This window comes from Toxotes jaculatrix, chromosome 8 (genome assembly GCF_017976425.1).
Source record: "Toxotes jaculatrix isolate fToxJac2 chromosome 8, fToxJac2.pri, whole genome shotgun sequence".
NCBI classification, from domain to species: domain Eukaryota; kingdom Metazoa; phylum Chordata; class Actinopteri; family Toxotidae; genus Toxotes; species Toxotes jaculatrix.
In genome coordinates this window covers 9,625,782-9,639,479 of record NC_054401.1, presented here as the reverse complement: position 1 = coordinate 9,639,479, position 13,698 = coordinate 9,625,782, and the positions used below count along the sequence as shown (strand labels likewise).

The 13,698-nt window shown below is 47.9% G+C and overlaps 1 protein-coding gene across 1 annotated transcript; it reads left to right on the top strand.

Moving 5' to 3' along the window:
- Nucleotides 1-2,054: 2,054 nt before the first annotated feature.
- Nucleotides 2,055-13,049, top strand: atn1 (atrophin 1). The gene is made up of 10 exons (XM_041044150.1): nucleotides 2,055-2,189; nucleotides 4,161-4,297; nucleotides 4,816-4,917; nucleotides 5,282-5,401; nucleotides 5,599-8,438; nucleotides 8,613-8,829; nucleotides 8,952-10,500; nucleotides 11,467-11,610; nucleotides 11,800-11,980; nucleotides 12,748-13,049. The coding sequence occupies exons 2-10, from the start codon at nucleotides 4,271-4,273 to the stop codon at nucleotides 12,779-12,781; spliced, it is 5,214 nt and encodes a 1,737-aa protein (XP_040900084.1). The 5' UTR covers nucleotides 2,055-2,189; nucleotides 4,161-4,270; the 3' UTR covers nucleotides 12,782-13,049.
- The last annotated feature ends 649 nt before the right edge of the window (nucleotides 13,050-13,698 follow it).

Sequence of the window (13,698 nt, the reverse complement as noted above, 5' to 3'; positions counted from 1 at the left end):
AGGGTCCTTCCTGCAAGTACAATTCTGCAAAAATATCATCCTACAGGATTTATAAAGATCAATTCCTGCATGACATTCACCCTGTATGACTATGGAGGAAGAAAGAATCCAAAAAGAATTCAGCACAGCAGGAACTAAAGAGGAATCCTTTCCAAGTGAATTCATCCTGCAGGAATTTGCTTTTACAGTTTAAGCATGCTGCCTACAAAAGGAACTAACAGCAGTCATGCACGGCCACCAAAATCATGCATCACCAAATATAATGATTTTGTATAAGTTTATTAACTGATATACCACTGGAGCACTATAGTGCACCTATATTATCAACAAGGAGCTATCTGTTGTGTCGGTGGTTACCCAGTAAAATCACAATCTAAAATACAGGCTACAATCAGCTGTCAGACACCGAGCACCTGAATTGAATTGATTGAGGAGTGCAATGTGTAATTTCTATCCACAGAGAAGAATGCAGTCGCTACTGTTATTATTGTTGTTATTATTGCCACTTAATCCGTATAATACTTAGAAACGGTAAGTACAATGTTTACAAACCTCTTTACTGGAACATGTTAAAGTTTAAATATAACGATGGTTAATTCAAATTTACTGACTTAGCAAGAGGTTTTAGGAGGAGTAAAAATACAATATAGACAGCAGCCATAAATAACAAGCATAGCCTGATGTGGACATAAAATGCTAAATACATTGAAATACATTGAAATCTGCCTCTAATTAAACACTAAATTAAATAATAAACCATAGACAATAAAAATGTTAAATTATTGGGAATGTACTTTAATATTCGTTTTTTCGTACATCACAATCACCCGTAAGGCTCGAGCTAACACCTGGCCCTGTTACACAGTGCGGCGCGGGGCTGCAGACCAATTAGCAGCTGCACGTGCTTATCGTGTTACACAAACCGTGCAGCAGGGGGAGCGCGAGCGCGACGGCGAGGGCTCGGTGAGTTCCTGTCGGTGCCGGGGCTGCTGGTGATGATGATGAGGATGATGATGATGATGATGATGAAGAAGGAAGGCTGGAGCCGCGCATGCGCACGGGCACAGTCTCGAGCAGGGTTGCCATGGTTACCACACAATAGGAGACGGGACAGGGGGCTGCGTGAAGGGGAGAGAGAGAGAGAGAACGACAGGAGCGGAGGGGAGGAGAGGGGAGGAGGAGGAGGTCTGCAGAGCCGCTTGACTGGACACACCGCTGCAAGCTTTTCCTAGTCAGACAGAGACAGACACACAGACAGGGAGCTGCTGGACAGGCACTTAAAACAGCAGAGGGCACGGTTTGATTGTTCATTAGTTAATTGTTTAATTATTCCACACGAGTTGAGCTTTCTTTGTTAAGTCGCTGACGTTGTCATTAAAAATGCTCCAATGATTAGAAATGCGTGTGTCTCCTCTTTAGTCCACCTCTCCCAGCTTATATTAAGGCCTTTGAGAACAAAGACCCATTGGGCATTTCTTCCTCTTCGGGGTTCATCGCGAGATAAAGCCAGTCAGTTGTTCAGTCTGAAGCAGAGCCTCTCCATACAGTAAAGGTGACTCTGGAGGGACTAGGCAACAGAGACAGAGAGAGACCCTCCCTCTTGATCCCCTCCCTCTTCAGAGTTTTGGCCCTCTCTCTGCGCCTCTCTTCCTCCTTCTCCCTGCCTCACTACTCCCTCCTCCTCCTCCTCCTCCTCCTCCTCCTCTAACCTCCCCCTCTCTCCTTATGCAAATCACGCCCTCTCCTCTCTCCCTTTCTCTCACCCGACGTGCATCCCTCTCTCCGGCTCACCCCTCCGCTAAAAATTGTGACTGTAAGACCGGAGAGGGGTATAAAAAAAGTGCAAGTCGTCTTAGAGGAAGAGGGGGAGTAGGTAGAGTGGGAGAGGGGGGGCAAAAAAAAAAAAAGAAAAAGGGGGCGAAAGGGGGTGGGGAAGAGGCGAGGGTACGCATCAATTTGTACAGTCCTCAGTTGGCACCCCTGTTTTTTCCTGCAACGAATAGAAAGAGATTTCTTCTGCATTATTGTTATTATCGGAGCCCGTTGCAATATGAGCCAGCTCAAGCCTCTGTTGACAGACGCCTGGGCTCTGAGGTGTGCGTGTCAGCGTGCAACATAAAACGACAAAACAGAGGGAGAGAAAGGAAAGGGAGAGTGAGAGTGGGAGCACGCATCGCTGGATATTATAGGTAAGGAGAAGGAAAAATGGATGCTTATACTCTGCAGTTGGAGCTATTCCTGCTGGCCACGTTTGTGCTCTCCCTCCCATGTTTTTTTTTTTTTCCTTTGTGCGCTAATTACTATCATACTCCTGTGTTATGGCAAAATTATGTCCCGGTGTATTCATGTTAATCGCGTGCACGACGTGCACCCACATTCCAGCGAGGGAAGGGAAGGGAAGGGAGAGCCGGTGCGAAATGCCATGATTCGCCATTCCATATCACCTTTCGTTTAAGATGTGCAGCGTCTAGTAACAGCGCTGCACAGGCATCCATTCTGATTGTGAACATGTATGTGCTGCTGAACACGACTCTCCCCGTCGTAGGTGGACTGTGTTCCGCCGTGGTGGTGGACTGTGCGAGGCTGTAGAGCAGCTTTGGCCGGTCTCCTCTGCATGTGTATCAATAACATTCGCAGGAAGAAAGAAGAAGAAGAAAGAGTCGTTGCAGTGCCCGCTCGCCGGTGATGTAAGCAGAGCAACTGCATGCTGCTGCTTTGCATCACATGCAGTGGTCAATTTGTTGATAATGCATGTGCTGTGTGCGTGCGAGCGTGTGTGTGTGTGTGTGTGTGTGTGTGTGTGTGAGAGAGAGAGAGAGAGGGCATGCGAGGGGGACTAGTGATGTTAATGGTGGTGTGTATTAGTGCTGTGTTTGTGCCCTAGTTGTTTACTGACCATGGCCAAGAACCTGCCAGTGGACCACAGATAGGCCAGTGGCTGCCACCTGTAACTGAGATGCATTATGTACACAGAAACCCACTGGGCACTGACTGTTTTCTACTCCTGTGTAATAAACTTAGTCATCTCTATGCTAATTAGGGTGACTGTACACACTCTGCGTTGCCTATAAATATAGGTGCCATCTTTTTTTTATTATAATTTTTTTATTATGCACATGAAGTGTGTGCAGTGATTGTGACTGTTAACATTTTACTCTTAAGACTGAATCAGTCACTGCAGCATGCACTAATAATTAATGCATAGCCATGTGTAGTGGAGCAGCTACAGGGTTTACAAGAGCTTACTTGCTCAATTAACGCAGACATATACACATATTTACCGACTACATAGCAGAGTGTGCATGGACATTAGCTGTGCTAACTGTTCGGCCAAATATATCTCTTTTTTTCCATACATCGGTGTGCTCTATTTATATCCTCATTCAATATACATGAGACATTTTTTCATCATAGTGGTACATGAATGAATGGATTAGACAAGCCCTCACAAAGTAGTCCACCTACGTTGCTGGGCACACCTAAGCGAATAAAGGATCTTGACATTGTACATGTCCCTAATGGCTGGCCTGCTGGATAAATAAGCATGTGATTCTGCTGGCCATAACCAGGTCATGTGGGTTAACCACAAGTGGCTGTGGGTTTGGGCTGTTGTGGTGAAGGTGGAAGGCGGGGGGGTGTGGCCCCATATTCCCACCATGTTTGCTGGAGTTCTCTGTCTTCTGCAGACTGCCATCTCAAAATGCAGTCTACCAATCAGCACCTTTTCTGCTCTGCATCTATTATCTGTGTTTGAGTGCAATAGCTCCCAGTTATACAATACACACATACCCAAACCAGTGCATTCTGTTAGTGTGAGTGGGTTAAACTATTGTGCCTGTGGGTTTTGGCTGCTGTGGTGAAAACAGAAGGCAGAGAGGAGACTGCTTTGAGTGCAGTGAAAAGCAGTTGTGCCGATACAGTGTGAAGCATGCTGGGAATTTAAATGTTGTAACCGTGCTTTTGCTTGTTGTAGACTCAGATGTTTTCACATTATGTCACAAATTCCTGAACATCACATTCAGTGCAGATAGCAAGCGATATTGTTCACTACTGCATCCTTATATCAACCAATGTTTTCTGCAAATTGTTTTAGTTTGTCTGTAGGATTTCCATGCAGATAAAGACTGAATAATACCTTCTTTGTTTATGCTTCTTTACAGGTTTTGGTAGCTCTCATGGTGTAACACACAGCCCAGTCAGTAAGCAAGAGGAACAAGTTCAGTCCCTGCAATGGCTTGTGTTGTAAAATGGACGTTATAAAGAAGAAATAATGAAAACACGGACACACAAAGAATCGGTATGCACAAGGCCTATGCCTTTTTTTTTTTTGACAGTGGTTTCAGGGATTGTGTACCTGCCTAATTCTTGTGTGTAGTACATTTTGGAGTGTAACTACATCATAATTAGTTCAATATGTGATAATATTTCAAAACAGCCAGGGTGACTAAGATGTAAATTGCTTGGTTGTGAGCTGCAGTGACGTTGTCTAAAAAAGCAGATTCCATGTTTATACTTTATTCTCTCCTCTGCTTACAATTCCCCCTCCTCTCTGTGTCCTGCCTTCGCTCTGTTATGCCCTTTTCTTCTTTTCACCTCCCTCTCCTTTTTATTCTCCACTTGTTGTTGCCCTTGCTATGTTCCACCTTGAATTGCATGAACTTGACTTTCTTTTGACTGGTATTAACTCTATCTTCTCTACAATCAACACATCTCTCTGTACGTCTCCTTATTCTTCATGCCTTACCATGTTTTAACATTTAATGCTCTCCTCTCCCTTCCATACTCCCCTCTTTCCGTGGACTTCGGGCTTTGCAGATGCCCATGCGCAGTGGGCGACGGCGAGGGGCAAGTGAGGAGAGAAGGGGTAGACGCCCGCACCCCAGCCCTACTCGCCCGGAACGCAATGACAGACAGACGGTTAGAGCCTACTTCTTTTGTATCTCATTCTGTCCTGACGTTTGTTTTCTCCCAAAGTTTGTGTGTGTGCGCATGAGAAGTATGAGAGTCGCTTCCAATAAAGAACTGTCTCTGTGTATTGAATTTTGTGTGTGTGCTGTGTATGAGTCATCAGTATGATTGCCACAGACCCTTGCGGTGTCAGTATTGTTCGATGGTGTGTTTTACAGCTTACCACTTTGAAATCTTTGATGTTTCATGTTTGACATTGATGTTGTGTGTACGTGTGTGTGCATGCAAGTGTGGCTTTGTTCTAAAAACAGACGTAGGCCTATTAGGGATTCAAAAGCATCACTACAGAATCTAAAGTCTTGTGTTGTTTTAGCAAAGAGGTGCTGGTGAGGAATTGGCTGGAAATCGCTTCAGTCGCAGATCACAAGGGCATGATTCATCAGAGAGTGAGGGGGAGGAACTTGTGTCTCCTCCAAAGAGGCAGAAAGTTCAGGTTTGTGTTACATTTCATCAACCTGTTATATAAAGACCAATTATATAGCTTTGATTCAGCTAAATCATCCAAAAGCCACTGTTTAAGCTGTTCAGAGTTTTTTTTTTTGATTCTCTGGATATATATATTTATATACAGCCGTTATTACTATATACTTAAAAATTTTACCTCATCCACAAATGATCTTTTCTTGACAGGATTCAGCCTCTACCCCAAACCCTCCAACATCAACACACTCGACTGACAGCTCGGCTCCTTCCACCGTCCCACCTCCAACTTCAGTTGCCAGCCAATCCCGTGAGAGTGACAACGAAGATGGCCAATCCCAGGGCAGCAGGAGTTCAGTTGTAGGGAGCCTGGCCAATAGCAGCAGCAGTCTGAGCAGCGGGCGGGACATAGACCAGGACAATCGTTCCTCGTCCCCAAGTCTCTCCGCTTCCCCTCTGGGTAGCCTGGACTCTGATTCCGATGGCCCCGACTCACCAAAGCAAGGAGAGAGGGAACGAGAGAAAGGCAAGGAAGGAGGAGCAGGGAAGGTGGCAGGAGAGAATAGGAGAGCACTACGAGAGGGGAGAGGGGAGGAGTCCTGTGGAGATGGAGAAAAGCGAGATGTGGATGCAAGAATTGATGACTGTCCTTCTCTTAAGCCCCCCTCCACTCCATGCTCTTCCTCCGGTCTGACTCCCTCTCTCCGTGGAGCAGGGGATTCATCAAATGACAGCAATAGTGGGAGGAAGTCCTATTTCTCCCTGGACTCCAAAATGATGTGTAAGGTTGAGTATGGTGGACCCACGGGCGTTGATGGTGCACTCAGTGGCAACAGAATCAATTCCAAAGCCAGCACACAGTGTGTGACCAAGACAACTATCTCTGGAGGAGAGTTTTCACATAATAGCCCCAACATTCCCCACTCCTTGCCCCCACCTCTTCCTCCTCCACCTGCCCTGAAGCCCTTGGAGCTTGGGGGACAAAACATGCCTGCTGAGGTTAAGACAGAAAGGGACAAAATAGAAAAAGCAGACAAACTCCTGGACAAGGCTCAGTCTACTCCTCCTTCTCTGTTGCCACAGACCGGCCCCCAGCCCCAGTCCCAGCCTCAGACCCAGACCTCCACCCACCCTCACCACTACAGCTCCACCAGCTGGCAGGGTGGCACAGCAACTGGTTGCCAGGGGAGCTGGGGCTACACCCGTTACCCTGGCAACCACCACCCACACCAGCCACAGCACCAGCCCCCAGTGCAGCAGCAGCAACTTCCCTCTGTTTACAACCCTCCGTCCTCTCGCCACTCTTCCTCCCACCCCTCTTACCTCCCCCATCCTCACCCTCACCCCCACAGGGAGTACCTTCCCAGGTACGCTGGAGGGGGAGGGGACAGAGAGAGGGGGGCTGCAGGAGAGAGGGAGAGGGGAGTGAGGGGGGAGTGTGGGGGGAGGGAGATCAACAGGGAGTTCTCGGCTCCCATTAGCAACAGCAACAACAATAACAGTGGGGGTAATAATAATAGTGCTTGTGGTGGGATGGGTGGACCCAACAGCATCCAAACCAGAGAGTTTGGGGGTCTGTCAGTGGGTCAGAACCGGGAATTCCAAAGTTCTGGGAGAGATGGACCTAACATGGGTCCTGAAAGAAGAGACTTTGGTCCAACGTTCAGAGACAGGGAGCGAGAAAGAGAAAGGGAACGTGAAGGAGGAAGGGAGTTTCCTCTGCCAAACCAAAACCAGAGTAGAGACTTTGGCCCCAATGGAGCTGGAGGGGGGCATCCCAGAGACAAAGATGGAGGTCGATGGGGTGAGTTTGGGGGCCAGACAAGAGAGGTTGTAGGGAACAGTAACCAAAACAACAGCTCCATTCCCCAGGGAAACCCTCCAAATTCAAACAGCGGGCTACCTGTCACCCCCATGCTGAACCGAGACCCACCTGCATCGCCCCAAAACAACCCCAGCCACCCCTCTCATTCCTCCCTGCCTCCACACCCCCACCAGCATCCCCCAAACTCATCCAACCGAGACTTCCCTCCTCCCATGGACCAGGCACAAACCCCCTCCTCTGGAGCCGATCACTTTCACAGAGAGTATCCTCCCACTGGAGGAAAAGACTTTCCTGCAGGGGCACCTCCTTCTGCCGGCACAAATCGAGAGTACCTCAGCTCGCCTGGGGTGACTCCGAACCTGGGACGAGAATATTCAGGGCCTGGAGGAACCCAACATCCCCACCCACCTCACCCCCACTACCAGTCTGCACCCAGAGACAGAGAAAGGGACTCAAACCTGCGAGAGTCTGCTTTGTACCAAAACCGCGGAGGTCCAAACCAACCTCCTGCACTCTCTCCTTCCTCCTCTTCCAGCCATCATGTACACCCCCCAAATGCTCCCTATGCCCCCCCACCACCTCAGCCCTCTCTTGCCCCACCTCAGACCTCCCATGCCCAGCCACCCCCATCAGGTATGGCACCCAGTATACGTCCCCAACACTACCAGTCCTCTGCCCAGACTCCTCCGACACCACTGTCTCCCTTACCCAGCCCATCCACCAATCAGATGGGAGGCTTCTCATCTTTTCCGCCTGGCTCCTCCTCTGCTCCTAACATGCCACTTCCTGGGCCAGGTGTGTCCTCCAGCTGTTCACCTGGATGCCGCCCGTCCCCTTTCCACGGCACTTTGAACAGCCACCCTCCGTTCAGTGGCACGTACCACTCCAATGGGAATAGCAGCAGCAACATGACCAACAGCAATAGCAACAATAGCGCGCCAAATAGCAGCAATACCAACTCGCAGTCACTCTCGCCTCAAAATGTGTCAAAAGGACCTCCACCTCTTAGTAACTCTGTCAACAACAGTATCTCGACCCCTGCCTCCAGTTCTTCAGTCCCCGGTGGAGACGGACATTCGGATCCAGGCCCGCCACCCGCACCTGTCATCAAGGAAGAACCAATAGAAGACAGGGAGGAGAGTGAGAGCCCGCCACCAATGTTGAGAAGCCCCTCTCCTGAACCCAAACCTGTAGACATTCCCATCCACGCCAGCCAATCAGCACGGTAAAGTTAAAAAGACATCATCATCCTAACTGAAATTACCCGTGTATCACCCTGTTCAGTCCCTCTTTATGTGACCAGATGTAATTAGCAGTAACAATAATTGTTATGGCCGTGATCCTGACTCCTGATGGTTGTAATAATGATGTACTACACTGCTGTGTCTCTTGCTCCTAGGTTTCACAAGGTCCTTGACCGAGGCAGCGGGAACTCCTGTGCCCGCAGTGACGTCCTCTTTGTCCCGCTGGATGGCTCCAAGCTGTGGAAGAAGAGGAACGAGATGATCGAAAGGGCACGACGTGAGGTCGAGCAGCGGGCCCGAGACCTAAGAGAGAAAGAGAGGGAAAGAGAGAGAGAGCGCGAGCGCGAGAGGGAACTGGATCGACATCTACAGGTGTGCACTTTTGAGCATGATAATCATGTAGCTTGTCAGATGTAATGGATTTGATGTAGATTAAATCGATCACTTTAATGGGAGGGGGGCACGTGATTTACTGTCTCCTGTTTTCTTCACAGCAGCAGAAGGATGTCAGTGCCGCCGGAGGGGGTCGCCAGGGTTCCTCGCTCTTCTTTCCCTCTTCGTCTTCTATCATCCTTGACCCTTCGTCTTCCTCCTCTTCTTCCTCCGGCAACCCCGTCTCGCATCCTCCCCCGCACCCTCAGCATCATCCCTCACATCCGCATGCTCACCTTCCGCCCACACACCATCTCCACCCCACCCTCTCTCATTCTATCCCCCACTCCCTCCTCCTGCCATCCATGGGTGGAGCATCAGCAGTGGTTGGAGGCCCACAGGCGGCCCTGGGAATAGGTTTAGGAGGTCCATACCTGGGCCCTGACACCCCAGCTCTGAGAACCCTTAGCGAGTATGCTCGCCCTCATGCTATGTCTCCTCTCGGGGCAGCAAGTCGTGCCCAGGCACACCACCCACAAGTTCACCATGGCCATCCCCATGTCCACCCTTCATTCTTCCTTCCTCAGTTCCAGAATCATGCTTTAGGCCACCCACACCACCTGCCTACTGATGCAGCTACAGCAGCAGCCATCTTGGGCTTTTTGTACGGTGGCAGCCTTGAAGGTGGTCCAGGTGTTGGTGGCCACCCCGGGGTGGCAGGAGGCCCAGTGCCTGGAGGGATTGGGGGTGCAGGGTTAGGAGGAGTCGGCTTTCCTCATGCAGTGGCTGCACATCGAGATCGAATAAAGCCAGGATTTGAATTTAAGAGTGATGAGCGGGTTTACCCACCAGGGTCCATAGCTGATCCCGCAGCCCTTGCTCTCGCTCACTCACATTCACATGCCCATGCTCATGCTCATGCCCATGCCCATGCCCATGCCCATGCCCATGCCAATGCCCATGCGCATGCACACTCCCTGCTCCTCGGAGGAGGCGCAGGGGGAGCTAATGAGGTGTCACTCTATGGCACTCCTCCTCCCCCAGCTCCCCCTGGCCCTCCACACCTCCAGAACCCGACCCTGGCCCCAGTAACTCGACCTCCCAACCCTCCTGCCCCTCAGTCCCTGTCCAATCCACCCCCTTCATCTCTCCTCCCGCCCTCACTCCCCTCTCACCCTTCATCTGCACCACCCGCTGCCCCCCCAGCCCCGGCAGCCCCTGCTGCTCCGCCAGCTCCCCCTCCACCAGCTCCGCCAACCTCCAACGCCACTTCACTTCATCACCCAGTCCCCCATTCTTCTTTTCCCAGCTCCCTGTCCTCTCATCTGCCACCAGCCCCTGCCCCAGCCGCTCCCCCTGAGTCCTACCCCACTCCTACTCGCTCACCAGCCTCTTATGAGCGAGAGAGGAGTGGGGAAAGAGAGCGGGAGAGGGAGAGAGACAGAACAGCTTTGCCGGCCTTTGGGGACAGAGAGCGTGAAAGAGAGAGGGAGAGAGAAAGGGGAGGAAGTGGTGGAGGAGGAGGAGGAGGAGGGGGAGGGAGTGGAGGAGGAACAGGTGGAGGAAGTGGAGGAGAGAATCTGGGGCGTCTTCAGATGCTGAATGTGACGCCTCATCATCACCAGCATTCACACATCCACTCACATCTTCACCTACACCAGCAAGACACAGGTACCCACTGCTACTAACAATGCTGTCGTTGTCACTATCAGCTACCTTGAGATCACGCAAATGTGTTACTCTGAAAGTCAAGAATTTAGTTTTCAGAGTTGACATATGCAAGAAGAAACTTAAAGGACAAGGTTACCTATCTTATGTAGACTATAGACCTCCACTGTTGTCCGTTAAAACATTTCTTAGATCCACACTTTCAACATGTGTCTTAATCCGTAACTCAAAGTCGTCCCAGGCAAATGCACTATTTAGTCACGAGTTACGTTTCTAAAATCTACACTGCCTAGATGTTTTAGGAGATTACCGGACCTTTTCTAAAAAAACATGTAACTATATATTTATGATCCATTTTTAAAGGTTGACATCTGCAGTGGGAATTAATGCCCTTTAGGCTGCTTTCCACAGTCAGGGGCAGGGAAGGGGTTTTGGTCTTGATGAGAGGAAACCAAGAAAAAAAGTCAGCCTTCTCCTTTAACTCCAGTATAAATCTTTTTTTTGAGTGTAGGTCAGTAGTGAACACAGTGATAATGGATCATTGTTTTCTCTGAGACAGCTGACCAATTTGTTCAAGTGAACTTGTTTTATCCACATGGAGGATTAACATTTTTTCAAAGCACAGTGTGTCACTGAAAACCTTTTTCCACTTATCAGTGTTTGTATATTTGGCTCACTTTTTTGCTCCATAGTGTAAAACTGTATGAGATTTATCAGTGTTCACACAGTTCATTTACTTTGGCAAAAGATATTATGTACAGTATATATTCACAAAATGTGTTGCAATCAGAAACTCGATTTCTCTGACTTAATCCAACGTATTTGGGTGTTCAGTTGTTACCAAAAAATCTGATGTGACTAGAATGAAACAATAATGTCCTTCTATGCCATCTTTGTTTCGATTCCGTGCTGATGCTTTGACTTATATTAAATATCTCCTGTATTTCCTATTACATCATTGGCATCCAGCGGCGGGCGGGGTTCACCCCCTGATGGACCCGTTGGCATCGGGGTCTCCTTTGGCACGCCTCCCATACCCAGGAGCCACACTAGGCACTCCCATCCTGGCTCACCCCCTCACTGACAGCGAGGTGCTCCGCCAACAGCTGTTCGGTGAGGAGAAGGCTCCTCGTCCATGTACTCGTTCAATTTTTTTTCTCTAAAAACTCCACAGTGCAGAAAGTTTATGAAGAGACTTTTTAAACACGATATTGATGATTGACCTTGGTGTGCTTTCTTTCTCCCTTTTCCTTTTGTACCCCTACATGGCTTCCCCCTTTTTCCACCCTCTTCTCTTGACAGGTGCTCCTTTCCGTGACCTGCCCCAGCCATCCTCCCTCACTGGTCCCATGTCAGCAGCCCACCAGCTCCAGGCCATGCAGCAGGCCCAGAGTGCAGAGCTGCAGATCCAGAGACTGGCCCTGGAACAACAGTGGATCCACCACCACCACCACCACTCCCTCACCCAGGACGAGTATTACAGGTAAGGAGGCTTTGTGTGTGTGTGTCCATTGTAACTGCCACTGTTAATGCAGTAGAGCTTGAATATGTTGTGTAAGGTTGCAACAAATGTAAAAAAAAAGATTAAAGACACAGACAAGCAGAAAATCCTCACAGTTGAGAAGAGGGAACCATAAAAATGACTCAAACAATTAATTAATTATCAAAATAGCTGCAGGTTATTTTTCTGTGACTTACTGATTTATCTAATTTAATCTAAATGGCCTGAATTTGACACATTACCTAAAATTTTGTTGGGTAGCAGTTGCTGCATTTTGATCGACCTTTAAAAAACCTTGATCATAGGCAATTTCCACAAACAACACCAGTGAACACACTCAGTGATTGTATTTCTGTAGATGAAGGCCAAAGAGAAGTTCTGTTCTTAATCCCTGCTAGCAAATATCTCTGAGGTAGGATGTGAATGTAGGTTAGTAATACTGACATTTAACATTTAACGTTTGATGGATTTTGTGGACTAGAAAGCTTGCAAAATTCTGTTGCATCTCAGCTTAACACATAGCTTGGCTTTGTGGCTCAGGAAGTATTTTCTCTACCGGTAAGTGCTGAAAAATGTACATTACCTCTGTAAAATGGAATCTATGGATACAAGTAAAGCCCAAAAACAGACGTAATGTAAAAGCATGAAACTCCAATCGTGTAAGATGAAAACGAACCCCAACCTTATCTGTGACCGCTGTCTAAACTGTACGTTGCACTCTAAACGTGGTTTCCCCTTTGACCTTTTAGTCACCTGAAGAAAGAAAGTGACAAGACCCTGTGAGGGAGGGGCACAACAGAGAGCAGCATGGAGAAAACCGAGGGAGAATGCGTATGGAAAATTTAAACGAATAAAGCAAATGGAAAGCACTGGATGCAATGAAGGAACAAAGACTCGAAACAAAGGCTGCAAAACTTACTGAAGAAAGGAAGGATTAACAGAAGAGGGAGGAAGGTGTAAAAAAAAAAAAAAAAGTTGTACACCTTCCCTGCTAACTGCACCATGATGAAGATCCAGACTCCAGCGCTTCCCTGCATAATGTTCTTGAACTCCAGTCCTGTTTTGTATTGTGCTCTGTACAGTATATTAGATGGGAGGGGGTGGGGTGGGGGGTCAGCTATAGTGAAATACAGTATGTGTAAAATACTTTTGCCAGAAGGAATGTGTACATGAGTCTCTTTTATGTCATTGCATGTAGCTAGGCGCTTATTCTGAACTGGTGGAACTTTTGGTTCTATTTTTAGTAATCACCCCCTCTTTTGTATCTGAGGGGTGTTCTATATGCATGAGACCAGCATTTAGTGTTATGTTATGTTTATGATCAATAGTATTGTTATTATGATTAATGTTGTCTGTTTGTTGATAATGATATAATTATATATACAGTACATATTATTTGTATTATTTTTTTACATTTTCATGGTATGGCAGGCAGTTTTTATTTTTATTTTTTATTTTCAATTTACCTTGTGAAACAAGATGCAAATGAAGGCAAAAAAATCTGGAAATAAATTATAATCTTTTTTTTTTGCTAGTCTCTTGCGTATTCATGTGTGCACTGTTTCCCCCCTACTCTCACATACATTCAGACTATTTGCCCTGTCTTTGTTTTATACAAGTCACTCATGCACAAAGCATATCAAATTCCTCACTCTCCTCCCCCTCCCCCCTCTCACTCTCTCTCTCTCTCCCTCTGACTC